Genomic DNA, 14,770 nt, shown 5'->3' on the forward strand with positions numbered 1-14,770 from the left:
CTTGGAATCAGATCTAGCACAGAGGTAGATCTTCATGCTGTCTTGTTCATTTGGATGACAGGGGATGGGACAAGAAAAATAGTTAAGTATTCCAGTGATAGGCCTTCAGCATTTCCTTGTGCAAATGACTTTTGGATAGCATTCATGATCAGCGGACAGGATTTATTTAGACTGATAAGATAGGTATTTCTAGAGTCTAATTTTTATTTTTCTTTTATTCTCCCTATTTATGCCTCATCCCGCTCTCAGAGGCGCTTTCCTTCTCAACCGCAGTTTCCTAAGGACTAGGAGGTAAGCCCTCCTTTTGAGCCTTTAAACACGCGGCCAGAACCTGCCAGCTCACCCACCGCGGAAGCCCCGGGCCCACCTCAGCAACCTCGGGGGCCCTGGGGACTTCCCCGCGGCGAGGAGCCGCCTTGTGCAAGCCCCCCACACCGCGGGGAAGCCCGTCAGTCAGCAGCCCAGCCAACTTTCCCACCCAGCGCCTGGGCGGCAGCCGGTAAGGACCGTTACCCCCAACGGCCGCTGCCCCCAACGGCCGCCTCAGCCGTTACCGCGGCGGGAGGCGGGGTGGGGGGGGGGAGCGGGGCGGCGGGGCGGGAGCTCCGCCCCTCAGCGGCCGGGGCGGGGCGGGCGCGCGTCACGTGGCGCACGCCCCTCCCGCCGCCGTCACGTGCGGGCGGCGGTCACGTGAGGCGCCGCCTTGACGTGCCGGGGCCGCCGCGTCGGCAGGGCCCGGAGGGAGCGGAGCGGAGCCGAGCCGAGCCCATGGCGCTGCGCGGCCTCGCCCTGCTGCTCCTCGGCCTCCTCCTGCTGGGGGCGCGGGGAGGCGGCGGTGCGACCCCCCCGGCGCTCGGCGACGCCTACCGGGAGCTGTGCAGGTGGGTGGCGGGGCGCCGCCGCCGGTGTGTGTGTGTGTGTGTGTGTGTGTGTGTGTGTGGGCCCCGGCCCCGGCCCCGCCAGGCGGCGTGAGGCGGGGCTCGGCCTGCGGCGGGATGGGGTCGGTTGGGCAGGGGCCTGCCGCCCGCTGACGGGAGGGCGGGTGGCGTCGTCGGCGAGTTTCGTCTCGTTGAGGTGGCCTGCCCCCGGAACCGGCCCGTGCCGAGGCGGGGCGGAAAGGAGCGCGAAGGGCTGCTGCCTGGTAGTTTACCCCTGCCGGGCTGCAGCTTCCCGAGGAGGGCTGCGCCGGCTCAGGCGCGGCTGCGGAAAAGCCAGCAGGAGGGGGGAGAGGCGGCTGGGTGACCTGGGCTCTTAGCTGGAGTCTCGCCCAGCGGGTACAGTGTGGGGACAGATCCCGGGCCGGCCCGTCTTTGCAGTGCCTTAGGCAAGGCTTGGATTTGTTTTACGGGAGCTGTTTTCATGTGCCCTCGCTTCTGTGTGTCCCTTACAGGGCTGGTGAGGCTGCAACAGCCCTGCTTCAGTGTGTGAATGCCAAAAGCTGGACGAGGAAGGAAAATGCTGTGGATAAGGGCAGGTGCCATTCTGCTTCTAAATAAATAAGAGCAGATCGGTACACAGATGAGGAAGGCCCACTTGCAGTGGGGAAGAAAGATATCAGAACTTATGTTTGCAGGAGCTAAAGTGTGAGGCTGCTTAAACTCTGAGTGTCTTTCTTTGCTTGCTTCCTGTAGCCTTACTACAGGTATGCTTGGACAGTCTGGGGAAAGAAGACCAGCTTTACTTTTCTGAAACTTTGTGAAATGTCGTGTCTTGCAGTGCCTGGTTTCGTCACGCTTTTTCTATTGTTCTCGTGTGCTCCTAAAGCTGGCTGTGTGACTTGCCATGTGACTTGCAATTAGCTGTGTTTATCTTCTGTGCTGAGGAGCCTCTAGGATTGCTGCAATACGAACACCTGGGAAAGAATACAGAGGACTTGGTTGGATATGTGAAGTTACTAGTGAGAATGAACAGAGCAGCATGCTTACTCCTTTCAGCATTTGTCCTGAAACCACAGCGTGCTCTTGTGCTGCTGGAAGCCTTGGGTTTAGCGTTTGGCTTAGCCTCGGAGAAGAGGCATGCCCAGAGCACAGGGAGATGACCTGAAGGTGAACTTGCTCAGCTCTATTAAGTGCTTCGACACACTTAAATGGGAGATGTCATAAGTAATTCGTTACTGGACTTATTTGCATATGTCCGTGGTTGCTTCATATGCCTGGGAAGTTGCCACTGTAATGGCTTAAATGTGACTTCTCAGCACATGAGCTTCCTATAGCTCTTGCATGCTTGAACTTCATATTGCTTTTCCTTTTCTCACACATTCTGTGATGCAGTAGATGTGGTTTAGACTGTATCACAGAAGGTGAAATGTCAAAGTGCATGCAAGGATCGAAAGCTGAAGAGCATGTGGTGTAACCGTAAGGCTGTTACGCACGACGTGCCTGTCAGAGAACTTGCCTGAAGACATGTGCTGTGTGTGATGATTGGAAAAGGTGACAGGTAAGCTAGAGCGGAGCTAAGCGTGAGTAGGGATACACAGTAAGTGTTCTCTCAGCTCCTGAAGCATAGCAGCAGCTTTGTATGTTGTGCCATTCAAGCTCTGGTTTTTCTCTAGGGAGAACTTCCCTTGATACAGAAACAAACTTGCGCTGTGCATGTTTATGCTAAAACGTTAGCCACATCTAATAGTGATTTCTGTGGGAAGTTCTGCATCTAAGCTGATTGCAAATCATCATCCTGGGAACTGTTCCCAGGCCTGTGAGCTTGTGATCGTGCTGGTTGAACCTGCTTGCAGAAGTTTTCTGGTTTCAGTCTCACCTCTGCAATGTTTTCATACTGAGGAGGTGCTGGGCACAAGGCTGTACGGATGCAGTGACTTAGGGATCAGCTTTCCAATCCCACTGTTGTAGGTTACTCACCTGTGTGCTGGGCGGTCTGGCTGTCGTGCCCCTTCAAAAAAGGGAGCTGGCCGTGCTCCCCACAAGAGCAATGCTGCCTCTTTGTAGCCCTGCTTTGTAGTGGTTGGGGCAGGGGGTGTTCCTTCCTAGCAGTCATCTCGTGGGTTTGAGAACCAGGAAACTGAGGGTGGTTATGAAAATGGTGGTGGTAGCTGTCTTGTGCTTCATTGCATTTGGGGTGGTTCGCTACCATTCAAACCCCAAAGTGGCTTGCGGTTTGAGTCAGCGGATGCATGTACGGTGCGAGCTGCCGGCCTTCTTTCTGCAAGCTGTTCATTTCAACTCTGGAGCTACTCGTTCGCAAGGCGAACTAAACTTGCTGATGCTCGTATCCATTTTCATGCTACTTTTTTGCTTCTTTGCTTTGTCAAAAAATGCCAAGCACTTTATTGAGCTTAGAATTCTCTAGAAAGTATTTTAACTTTCTTTAAGACACTGAAGCAAGGACGTAAAGCTCAGTAGCTGGAAAGACTGACCTGCGGGCAAGTCTAATCCAAGTATGTGTTTGGACACTGCTTGCACAACTGCTGTCAACCGTAGCCTGGATTGGTGCTGCCTCCAGCAGGGGATCCTCCCTGCCTGCTGCTGCTGCCTCCTGTGCCCAGCCAGTCGCTGCAGTGAGCCAGGCCTGGGGCTGGCTCCTCTGCTCTCTGTGCACTTGGGCATGCGCCTGTTGTTTGTGCAGAGGTAATTCAGAGGCAGAGCAGTTCTTGGATCCAGCTTGTGCCGCAAGCAGAGGCCAGAAATAAGCAATGGGGAAGGGGAAGGCAAAGAAGAGGGGAACTTCCCCTATAAGGTGGAGGTGGATCTGTTTCAGGCCTGTAACTGTGAGATAAAACCGTCTGTGGGCTATCTGGAAACAGGTGCTGTCATGTAATTTCAGCAGAAGTAGCTATTTCACAGCTTGTGTCAAGGCGGATACTTCTGAACCAACCACCTTCGATCCCAGCTCTTGAACGGCACCGGAAAGGACTGCCTGGGTGGTGTGAGGCACGAGTGTGCGGCTTTGCTCCTCTCTCCTGGGGTCTGCAGGAGCTGGGGATGCCTTGTGGAGTGGTGGCACTGGAGGCTTTTCTGCCTCTTGTGGCAGAGCACAAGCCAGGTTTGCTGCCTGTCTGGAGGCGGTGCTTTGGAAATAACTGGGTATTTTCCTCCTCAGGTTGTGCTTGCTGCTTTGGCTCTAGCTGCAGCCCAGAGCAGGCAGTGAGGTTAGTGCTTGTGTACCCTCCACCCTTACAACCAAGTCTATTGCTTGTTAGAGCTGCTGCTGTAACAGCTCCCTTAGAACGAATTTGGGATATCCTAAGCACTTCCAATGGCAACTCTTAGCTAGCTGGATGACCTTGGCTGGACCAGGTAAGGGGCCAAGCAGGATGAATAACTGCTGGCAGGAGGCGCCTGCTGAGCAGCTGGAGGAAGGCAGTGCACGTGGCCCGGCTGCAGCCGGCATGGCCAAGCGATTGCAGACAGGCTGTTTCCCTGGTGGCAGAGATCAGTTTGTAAGCATGGGAAAGCAGAGCACATGCCATGGGGCTGCGGTGAGGTCCTGTCCCTGGGCATTCATTTAATGTCAGGAGCTTTTCTTGTGAAATAAATAATTCTTTCTTTGGCTGTGGATGTGCATTTTGCAGCTCTTAGTTGAGAACAGCTGCTTAGACTACATCCAACCTGCTGTTAAGCTCTGGTGTGTTTGGTCAGTGCAATGAATAAATCTTTTCCTTCCACCCCTGTTCTTTTAAAGAAAAGGCCCTTCAGCTTCCCTGAAAGTAGCTGTGCTCTGAAACTGGTGTAGGCTTTAATTTGTGTGTGCCATTAAAGGTGTGGTTTGGAACACAATGAAACAAGAAATCCCACATTTACTTGCCCTGGATTGTTTAGAAAAATTCCTCGGACTTCCTTGTGTAGGGGTCTGTGACAGGCCAGAGAGAGGCTGACTTCAGTGGCTGTTTTGTTGCTGTTTTGTGAGCGTTGTCATCTTGTTTCTTTTCTGCTTCTGGCATGTGTGTGAGCGGACTTAAAGGTGTTGATGTCCTCTGTTTCATAACAGGGAACTGGGAAAGCAAGAAACTAATCTCTAATATAATGATAATTCTGTTGTATGAAGGACTCAGATTCTTGTTCAGTTCACAAACAAGCTTTAGTTTCCAAATTCTCTATGGGTGTTAAAGAACACTCCAGCTTGATCAAAAAATGTAATTCTTTGCCTCTTTTGTAATCTGCTGAAACAAGTCAGAAAGAGCACTGGAGCCTCTGGGAGTTCTTCAGCAGAATGTTAACTTTCCAGGGCTTCCTCTTAAAGTTGTGTTTTGATTGAAACACATTTTCTGCTGGAGGAAAAAATGATTTTAGTCTTAATTTCTGTTTTCAGAGCACTTGAAGTCAGGTTCTTCCAACTTATTCTGTGTGATTGCCTTGTCAGGCTTTCTTCCCTTCCTGCTTTTTCTCTACTATAACTTAATTGGCATCATCTTCCTGCACAGAGATTGTCCACTTCTGTGCCACTTTCTTGCATTTCTGAGCTAATCACTATGATTGTAAAATGTCAGCTCTGCGTACCTGGGAGGAAAGAACAATGGCAAGTATTTGTTTAGGACTGAGACACAATCCTTGAATCTGATCCTTGATCTGATTAAAAAAATAGTTTCACTAGTGTTTCGGGTATGACTCAGTACCTGGTATGTTGGGGTTTTTCTGAGCTTTCTCTTTTTGTAATAAGATGAAGATTTTTTTTTTGTTTTGCAGAGGGAGCTCTTGTATTTGTCCCCTGCTTGTTCAAGCCACTAGCAGACTGAAATTAAGGCTGCTGTAGTACGAGGAAGCCAAGAGCTGTACTCAGCAATTAAATGGAAAATTGTGTGGTATTTTACTGCTGGCTCTTCGATTAGAGATGAGATTCACTGGATTTCAGAGGGGCTCTTAGAGGGTTCAAAAACTGGAATATGGGAGCTGAGCTGCTGTTGCCCTGTCCTTACCTAAGAACTGGGCTTCTGAAGTGTTAGGAGAGTGGGTTCTCCTGGGGGGCCCGGGGTATGGCAGTGCCAAGTGATGTAGCACCTACAAGTCGAGGTGGAGGCAGCCAAACCGTGGGGGTGAAGCTTCTGGTTGACTTCTCGTCTCTCGATAGCTGAGAGAGGGGAGCTGAGCTTCCTTGATAGGCTTGGTACTAATCTGTAGATGAAAGCAAATGCTTGTTTGGGTCAGATTCATTAAACCTTAGGAGAATTGTAAATATCAGGAATACCTAGGAAGCTGCTGTGTTGTCTTCGATTTTCTGATGTCACGAGTGTGCATCAAATCCCACTGAAGTTGCTGTTTCAGATGGAGGGGGAAAGCTAGGGGATCTCTTACACTGCAGAAATCAATTTAATCCAGAGGATGCATACTCCTGCCAGAACTAGAAGAGATCAGAGCCAAGCTGATGGTGCATGTTTACTGAGCTGGGCCTCTTTAACAGAGCTTGGACGGTGCTCCCTGCTGGTAGGCCAGCCCGTCTGGAGAGCTCCTGACCAAAACCAGCTGACCCGGGCACGGCTCCAAAGTGAGCAATGCCATGTCATGTAGCTCACCACATCCGCGCCGTCATCTCAGTGCTTGTGATGAGGGAAACTAGGCCTTATTCAGCCTCAGAAATACAGTACATTTGTTTTTGTTTTCTTGCTCTGATTTATTCCCCATTGTGTTACCTAGAGCTTCGTGCTCCTTTATCAGATGTTGCTCAGCTGGTTTTCTGATATGGCTGTTGTAGCTAGCTGTCACGATCCCTTTTTGTCCCTCATGGATAGCTCTGCTTCCTTTTCAGTTTCTGACATTACCCTTCAGAAACTGTCCCTGGAATACTGAGTTGTATATAAAAATGCCTAGAGGTGCAGCTAGTCCGAGGAAGCATTGTTTGCATCTTTCTATCTGAATGCAGTAAGAATCTCAGACGCAGATTTTCCCTTGAAGCCAGATGGATTTGCTGCTGGTGTTCAGGACGTGGCCTGCTGCTCCAGTCCGCTTAGACTTGTGAATTTTATGCTATCATTGGGTATTGCTGAATGGCAGTGCTGTGCAGCTGGCCTAAGGTATTTGACAAATTGGTCAGGCTCTCAAGGAGAAAGGCCCACCACCTGTGGTGGATGTACCTGTTCAGAGTACCCTTCCCAGGGATTTGAGGGAGGGAGAGTGGCTGGTTGGGTGCTGTAAGGAATGGGGGAAATAGATGCTTCTCTAGTAGCTAAATCTGTTTGGTTCTTGGCCCTGACACAGCAACAACTATTTCTGATACTGATACAGAACACAAACAAGAAACTTGATGTAGTGGTGTGCTTAACCTTGCAACTTGGTTGTTTCAGGGACTGCTGTCTAGAGGGTGGCAGCACAGCCAATGTGGATACTAACAGACCTGCTTTTTTTCTTTTCAGTTACACATGGGAAGCAATTGATGCAGACAGACATGTACTTTATAAAATAAACTTCTGTTTTGGTGTCGAAGAGTGTGGAAGGACGAGTGCAGTGTGTGCATACGACATCAATAAGCAGAATTATATGTCAGTAGGTAAGTAAACAAGTGTCTTTCCTTCTACGCAGTCCAGAGTCATGTTAATGGACGGTCTTATAACTGTTTTTCCAAACTTCTTCGTATTAGTAAAGATTTTTCTTAGAACAGTTTAGCACTTCATTCTGTTGTAGATTTACTATGTAAATTTGAGAAAATGTGATTTCACATGATTACTTGACAGGACAGTGAAATTTATCTCCTCATCTAGTTCACAATGATCTACAGTGAGAAACTATGCAGCACTATCCCACGTAGAGACAAGTGTGTCTACCTGTGGCAGGATGTATCCTATCCTGTGTGTATCCTCATTTGAAGCTTGATACCAGACATAGGAAAAGCTTGGGGCAGAGCTCTAAACTATACTGCAGCCTAGCCTGATGTTAAATTAGCTCTTTCACCAGGGTTAGGTGACACTCTGTAATGCACTCTTGTACTGCTTAGCTTCTGGGATATCTTTAAGTTGTTACCCAAAGGAAGTTAATTATGCACAATCCTGTTTTCAGTTTCATGTGTCAAATCTGGTGGCTGCTTCAGTAGTTCTGAGGCATCCTTGGTATCCTAAGGAGTGGTGGACTTGAGGGGGCTGATCGAAGTATGAAACTGGTATATTCCTGGCCACATCCTTTGCATGTTTACTTTGGTTGGAAGCGGCTCATGGTCTAAACTGTACTTCTGTACTGATTTGCATGGATGCTTTTCACTTCTGAGGTTGCTTCTTTTAATTCAGCTACTGAAACAATAGCATACAGATACCAATAAAGAATTTTTTCATAGTTGGCTGCTACTTAAAACAGAATGATGAAACAGCTTTCCAAAGGCTAGTATGTTTTCAGGTTGACTCCTGGTTGCTGCAGATCTGATGTCTGAATTTGGCTGTGTTTGTCAATCTTACTTTCCATTGGCAGACAGCTTTTATGGGAAGCTTTGAGTCTTCAGTAAGTGTTTGAGCTTGAATTGCTGGAAGATGGTGAGGAAAAATTCTCACCTGTATGCAGATGAGCAGCATCTAGTCAGCCTCCCTTTTACCCGCCCCCTCCCTTAACCACAGAGATACTTTGGCTTCAGGCTGTGGTCAGTCAGTGCTTTTCATGCTGTTGTGACCCTGATGTAAAATCACTGGCTGATGAGTAAAAGTATTCCTCAATTTGTGGCTGTGCTTTTTTTTAATGTAGTGCAGTGTATCTAAGCAAGAGCTTTCTGGAATGGCTGGTTAGATGCATCAAAGTTCAAATTGCAGTTGTGTTTTGCAGCGTCTTCCACTCCGAGGAGCATGACATCTTTCTAGACCGCTTGTCTCTGCTGCTGATTTTTGTTCCCAAAATGTGTAAGTTTTGTTTTCTGCTGAGGTGTATCTGACCTCTTAGGCAGTTGAGCCTTCAGCTGCATATGGATGCAAAATGAAGTAGCATGTGAGCAACATTGTCCTGGTTGTACTGGGACTTCAGCACCATCAGACTGAGTTGGGGTCATGCTGATGTATTATTAAGCTGCTTGTTTGTCAATCCAAGTCACTTTTAGCAAGAGAAGAACAATCCTTGAATCCATGTCTATCTGGATGTAGACTCCCGTTGTAGGTTAAGCAGCCAAGACAGCTAAGCCACGTGCCTGTCTTAAAGCAATCTGCCTGTTACGAGATTACTTGAACGCCTGTGCTGAGTGCAGCTGAAGGGTTTTGATTTGGGGGAAGGAAGAGCAAAAAGCCAGCGAATAAACTTTGCTAAGTGGTGAACTTTAGTCTAATCTGGACTTAATCAGATTTCTGCTTTCTTGCAGAGAGGAGCTTTCACTGCAAACAATAGTTTTGCTTTTAAATATTTGCTATGCGAGAGGTAACGGCTATAGGGAGCAACAAATAAAACCAACTCAACTTCGGTGGGGGTAGGACCTGTATGATCTGTGACTGTAATCAAACTGTATGCGAGGGAGGCCTTGTGGCCAGTGCTAACTGTGTCAGTGGGACATGCAGTGTTGTGTTGTGATCCCAGAGGCCTCTCCTAGAAAATGCTTTTCAGCTTTATTGATTGACTTTAGCAGCTTTCAGGGTGTAGGCAGAATGCATAGTTCTTGAATGTCAGAGGATGGAAATGACACGGTACGGTACCTTTTTAATGTGTTGTGATACCTAGTGACTGATGTTCCACTTAGTTGGACCGCTATTACAATTAAAAGCAGAAATGTTGCTGTAACTGTGTTAACCTGAGTGGTGAAACATGCAGTTTTTCAGCTGCAACAGAAGGGCTGGACATGAAATGATAGCTACCACCTACATGCCCCGTTCCTTTTGGGTGATTGATCAGATGTCTTCCCTGATTGCCTTTCTTCTTCCAAGCAGCCTAAAAGATGGAGTAAATGAGTAAAAAGTGTTGTGGATAGTGCTGTTAATACTGGTCTAGTACAACCATGTAAAATGAAGTTTATCTGATGCTAATTCTTCTGACCTGTAGTAGCTGGCTTGCAGTGTTACTTTAAGGAGAGAATGCATCTCTAGAGTCATGAAGAAATGTGATTGAAGAGGGAGCTTGTTGTAGGGAAGGTTGCTGCAGAACTGGTACTCTGGAAGGACGTTTATGGGAAGCTGACAGTGTGAGGGGGTGGCTTATAAGGCTACTCCCAACCTTCCTCACAGTGTGCTGCTGAAGGGTTTCTTGCTAAGATCTTAGTAAGTTCCTAAAGTAGCTTTAAGCATGCATGAGGGAGGGGAGAGAGTATGCATGTTGTCCTGGGTTAAACAAGATGTACTGGCTTTGCGTGTTTTTTCTTGAACATCACTTTAACTGAGGAAACTGGAGTTAACTAACAAGTCCTTTAGAGCAGTGTAATTAATGTGTTCTCAGAACTGAGAGAAAGCTAATGCTTACAGAGGGATAAGTTAGGTCCTTAGTGGCTGCTGCTGTAAGTTCTTGGCTAAACTGAGGCATGAAACTGTACACGTTTATACAGGGTTTTTAATAACTTGTGCATATTGTTACTATATGTACCTCATGACTAGAAAGTTATACTGGCTTCCTTCCTACTAAATCTCCTAGTGAAGAAGAGAAGACACTGACAGCATCTTCTAAGCAATGTTGTGATGAGTAGGAATCTTGCTCTCAGAGTAACCTGAAGACCATGTTTTGATAAGTGTCAAGAAACATGAAAGGCAGGAATCTCAGACAGCATCCAGGTGCCTGAAAGCTGATGCTGAACTGAATGGTGGTAACATGCATCACTGTGGCAGGCTCTCAGCCTGGCACAAATCCCCATGCACATGTGAATGTGCATGTTCAGTCTATGCTGCCTTTCTTCTGGGCTGACAAGTCTCCATTCTTACCTTCCCTTGAGAAGGCAGGCGGTTATTGAATTCTGTCTGTCTTGTTACCCTGGATATATAGAGGGGTGCTGTGAATGGCTGCTTAGGTGTTAGCATCTCGATGTGGCTTCCTGTAACAAAGTTAGCGTGACGTGAGCAGGTACAGCACCAATGGGCAGCCCTTGCACTGCTTAGGGCTAGCTGTGGAGGTCGCGTTCTGACCGTCACCATTTCAGCTTTACCTGGAAGCTTGGTGGCTATAGCAGCTTTCTCCTGCTACAGTTCAAAGCAGTTAATGTGTGGGACAGGGCTGAAAAACAGTGCTGGGGAACCTGATGGAAAGATGCCAAACAATGTATGTTATTAGGAAAAGCCCTGGCAGCTGGTAACAGTGCTTGGAAAGGTGTTGCTACAGAACATTGCCTTGGCTATGTTTTTGAGCTTCTTGTACCCTCTTCCTGCCCAGTTCATTTACTTCTGCTGCTTTTGCTCTCAGAACTATATTACCCCAGGTTGGGTGTGGTGTAGTTCTGTCTGCCCTGAGTGAAGAGTTAACAGGCAGGGAAATGTGGCTGGGCTCACATGTGACCTAGATGCAAAGCTGCTATCTGCAGTGATTACAGATTTGACTTTATCTCTAGTGCAGACATCAACAAAAAAATAAGGAGGGAAGCCAGTCAATACTGGCATTTTATAGTGTTCCCTGCAGTTCAGCCCAAACTTATTGCAGCACTAAAATCTACCTAGTAAAAATGGGCAGCGTGGAGGACTTTGCTTAATGCTAACCAAATGGGTTTGAACAGAAACATTCCTGAGACTTGAAATGTGCTTCACCCTTTCCCTTCCTGTCAGGTGTTGGAAAAAGAGGGACGTGCAGTGAAGCATTGCTGACCCCAGCCTTCCTGCAGCACACAGGCTGGGCTAAAGGGGATGAGAGCTGTAGGAGGATGTGCATGGGTGTAGTGGTTCTGTGTTGGGTTTAGCAGGAGATAATGCCAGTACTGCAGATGCACCCCGGCACTGATGGAGTTTCCATTAAGTACGCTCTCTGACACTATCTGTATAAAAGACAGGCTGAGAAGCTGGTAAATTGAAGCTGGTTGGAGGAAGGAGTGAGCTGTGATACTTGAAGCTAGCTTGTAATGGTGTTTGCTTACAGAATCTTGAGGAAGTAGACGTGATTAGAGAGATCAAATACAGTCTTAAGTTGCAGCTGGACTTTAGGTCATGAGAACCGCAAGGGAGGTCTTCAGTTGTACGCTGTTCAGACAGTTTTCAGGTGGACTGGCATGTCTTGTGCTGCTTGGTGCTTGAACTTAGAGCCTTTATGTTGAGCTTCCACGAAAGCACAGTACTATAACCCCCCTTTTCTTTTCCCAAACATTAGGTGATCTAAACTTGCAAAAAGCTTCTAAAACTCTTCTGGAACTCAACACTACAGCTAACTGCTTGCAGAAAGACAGTCAGCACCAAATTCAAAGCAACATTAACTTCTTGTGTGGGAAAACACTGGTAAGTCTAAATCACTTATTCTTATCTTCAATGGATAAAGCGTGTACTTTTAACTTGCTTTTTAGGGAGACTTGCTGTATTAGTGGATGTAGTAATTAACAAGTTTCGTAGCCTAAGGAAGAGCCAGTTACATTTTAGTACCAAATTAAGGACATGATCTGAAGGAGCATTCAAAATTCAGTGAAGTTAGAAAATAATTGCAGATCCGCTGCTTAGGTCTGATCACAGGCTCTTCTGGGTCTTTAATGTTTTGAGTAGTATCTTCATGTTTTTCTGTAGTATTTTAATAGTGTAATTTGGAGGAATTGGTCAACTGGGTGCTGTAACTGAAAGCTATTGTTGCAATGCTGGCTGTGTCTGAGCTGTGAACCTAGAATGGCTGTTTAATAAAACAGTACTGAAGGACAAGACTGATCTCTGGTGCAAGTCAGCAAAGCTGATGTCAGTAAGCTTTAGATTTTGTCTGCACATAGTTGGGAGATTAGAGTGCTTGTGCATCTACCTGGGCTTCTGGGGGTGCAGTTGTTCATGGGTATCTGCTGAAAGCATGAATGGAGATACCTGAAAAGTGTGTATGCAGTTCATATCCATGTGCTTTTGGAGTTGCACCTTCCAAACACATAAGTGATATCACAGCTTAGTATTCTGTACAGACTCATCAGTTTATGTATTTGTGTATCAGAGAGAAATACTTACCAGGGCTGCTGTTGGCACAGGTAACACCATTGCACACCCTCTTTTGGAAGCGTAGCCAACACAAACAAGGTGCCAGTGCAGCAGAGAGGTTTAAAGGCTACCTGTGTGCTGTTTTAGCAGAAGGTTCTGTAAACAAAATTAAAAATTCAGCTGGAGTTGAGGAAGTATCACCAGATCATAACCACTGTCAAACCTCTTCTAGTTAGTGTATTTGCAACACCTATTTTCATGTGACCTAGCAAAAAGATTTTGTAATAGTGTCTGGAACAACTTGTTTCCAGCACTTTTTGCAGGGTTAAATAGGGGAGGGTATCTGTTTGAATAGGCTAAAGTGTTTCTAGCTGGGGTGATGAAGAGACAGTACGGGAAAAAGTCTCATTTTCCTTTTATAAGCAGAGGCATTCATTTGAGTATCCAGCCCTGAACTGTGGTAGAAGCCTTGTCCTGAAATAGATGCAAATGTTTGACATGAGCCTATAAAAAATAAGTAGCTGACTTCAGAGGTATCCTTTCTGTATAGCTGAAGAACTTACTTATCAGCCTTCTTTGTGGGATAGGGAATGGGTAAACTATGCGTTGTCTTGCTGTTCATCTCTTTATACACACACATTGGTGTTTTCATTTTTAGTAACTAGATGTGCCTGGTATTCCTGCCAATGTCAGTTGGCACGAGTGCTTCTAAAAGATGTAATACAATTTTTGCATATTAGGATTTGCACATGTTAATTGGAGAGCTTGCATATGCAGAGTGAGAAGGATTTGGCACCCTGCATCTTCCTGAGTTTACCAACAAATCTGCTAAAAAAAAAAAAAGCACAAACAACAGTCATGCTATTTAAGTGCTATTAAGAAACTGTATGGCTTTGGTCTGATGTTCTGTATTCTTTTTTAATCTCTTATATTAACTTATTTCTGTCTGTAGATACAAAATAAAACTGAAGTCCGTTCTTAAAATGACTTTTCTCCTTTAAATAGGGTACCCCTGAATTTGTAACAGCAACAGAGTGTGTGCACTATTTTGAGTGGAGGACATTTGTTGCTTGCAAGAAAGACTTGTTTAAACCTGTGAAAGAGGTAATCTATGTACTATACGTACAGAAATTTCTTTTTACAGATCTGGTAATCTTGCTCTTCCAACCCTCCTACCCCAGACAAATCCCAACAGCCTCCATAGGCCAGACTTCTTCACATGCATATAAAACAGCTGTTGGAAGCTGGTGGAGCTGAGAATTTTTGGTAGTTCTTCAATCTTTTGGGATCCATATGGTTTATAGTAGAACTCTTATAAGAGCTGCAGCACAACACGCTAAGTTCTGGTGCCTTCTTTTCTCCAGTGTATCTAGGTTTAAGTCTGTCTGAAAGTACCCGATCTTCCAGAAGTAAAAGCCTTTTCCACGTATTGAATTGGTTTTATAAATGCCTGTTCATAACTTCTCCCTACTTCATTGGCCTGCACTGTATGTATTTTCTTTTTCTTTTAGGTGCCTTGCTATGTATTTGATGAAGATTTGAAGAAACATGACTTAAATCCTCTCATCAAAGTTTCAGGACACTACTTGGTGGATGATTCTGATGATGATGATTCCTTGTTTATAAACATCTGCAGGGACTTAGGTGTGGGCACAAGCTTGTATCACCTGTCAGATTATAAATTTCTAGCAGTATGGTTTTTCTAGTGCCCCAGTTGAGGTTGTCCCATGACTGAAGACGGGTGGATTAGGATTTTCACTATTGTTTCAAACTATTTCTGATGATTTGAAGGCTGCTTTTTTGTGAAGCCAAGTTTTGTCCTCTAACTATTGAGCTGTTTAGAGATATTTGCCTTCTGGAAGGGCAAGG

General features: G+C 46.3%; 1 protein-coding gene across 1 annotated transcript in view; it reads left to right on the top strand.

The window, feature by feature from the left end:
* Positions 1 to 665: 665 nt before the first annotated feature.
* IGF2R (insulin like growth factor 2 receptor) overlaps positions 666 to 14,770 on the top strand; it is a 55,524-nt gene continuing 41,419 nt past the window's right edge. The window contains exons 1-5 of the mRNA XM_083831608.1: positions 666 to 881; positions 7,298 to 7,431; positions 12,111 to 12,235; positions 13,907 to 14,005; positions 14,413 to 14,545. Of these exons, the coding sequence (XP_083687734.1) occupies positions 769 to 881; positions 7,298 to 7,431; positions 12,111 to 12,235; positions 13,907 to 14,005; positions 14,413 to 14,545 (604 nt within the window). The 5' untranslated portion in view covers positions 666 to 768. The remainder of the gene's footprint in view (positions 882 to 7,297; positions 7,432 to 12,110; positions 12,236 to 13,906; positions 14,006 to 14,412; positions 14,546 to 14,770) is intronic.

The sequence above is a fragment of the Anser anser genome, assembly GCF_964211835.1.
Source record: "Anser anser genome assembly, chromosome: 3".
Lineage (NCBI taxonomy): Eukaryota > Metazoa > Chordata > Aves > Anseriformes > Anatidae > Anser > Anser anser.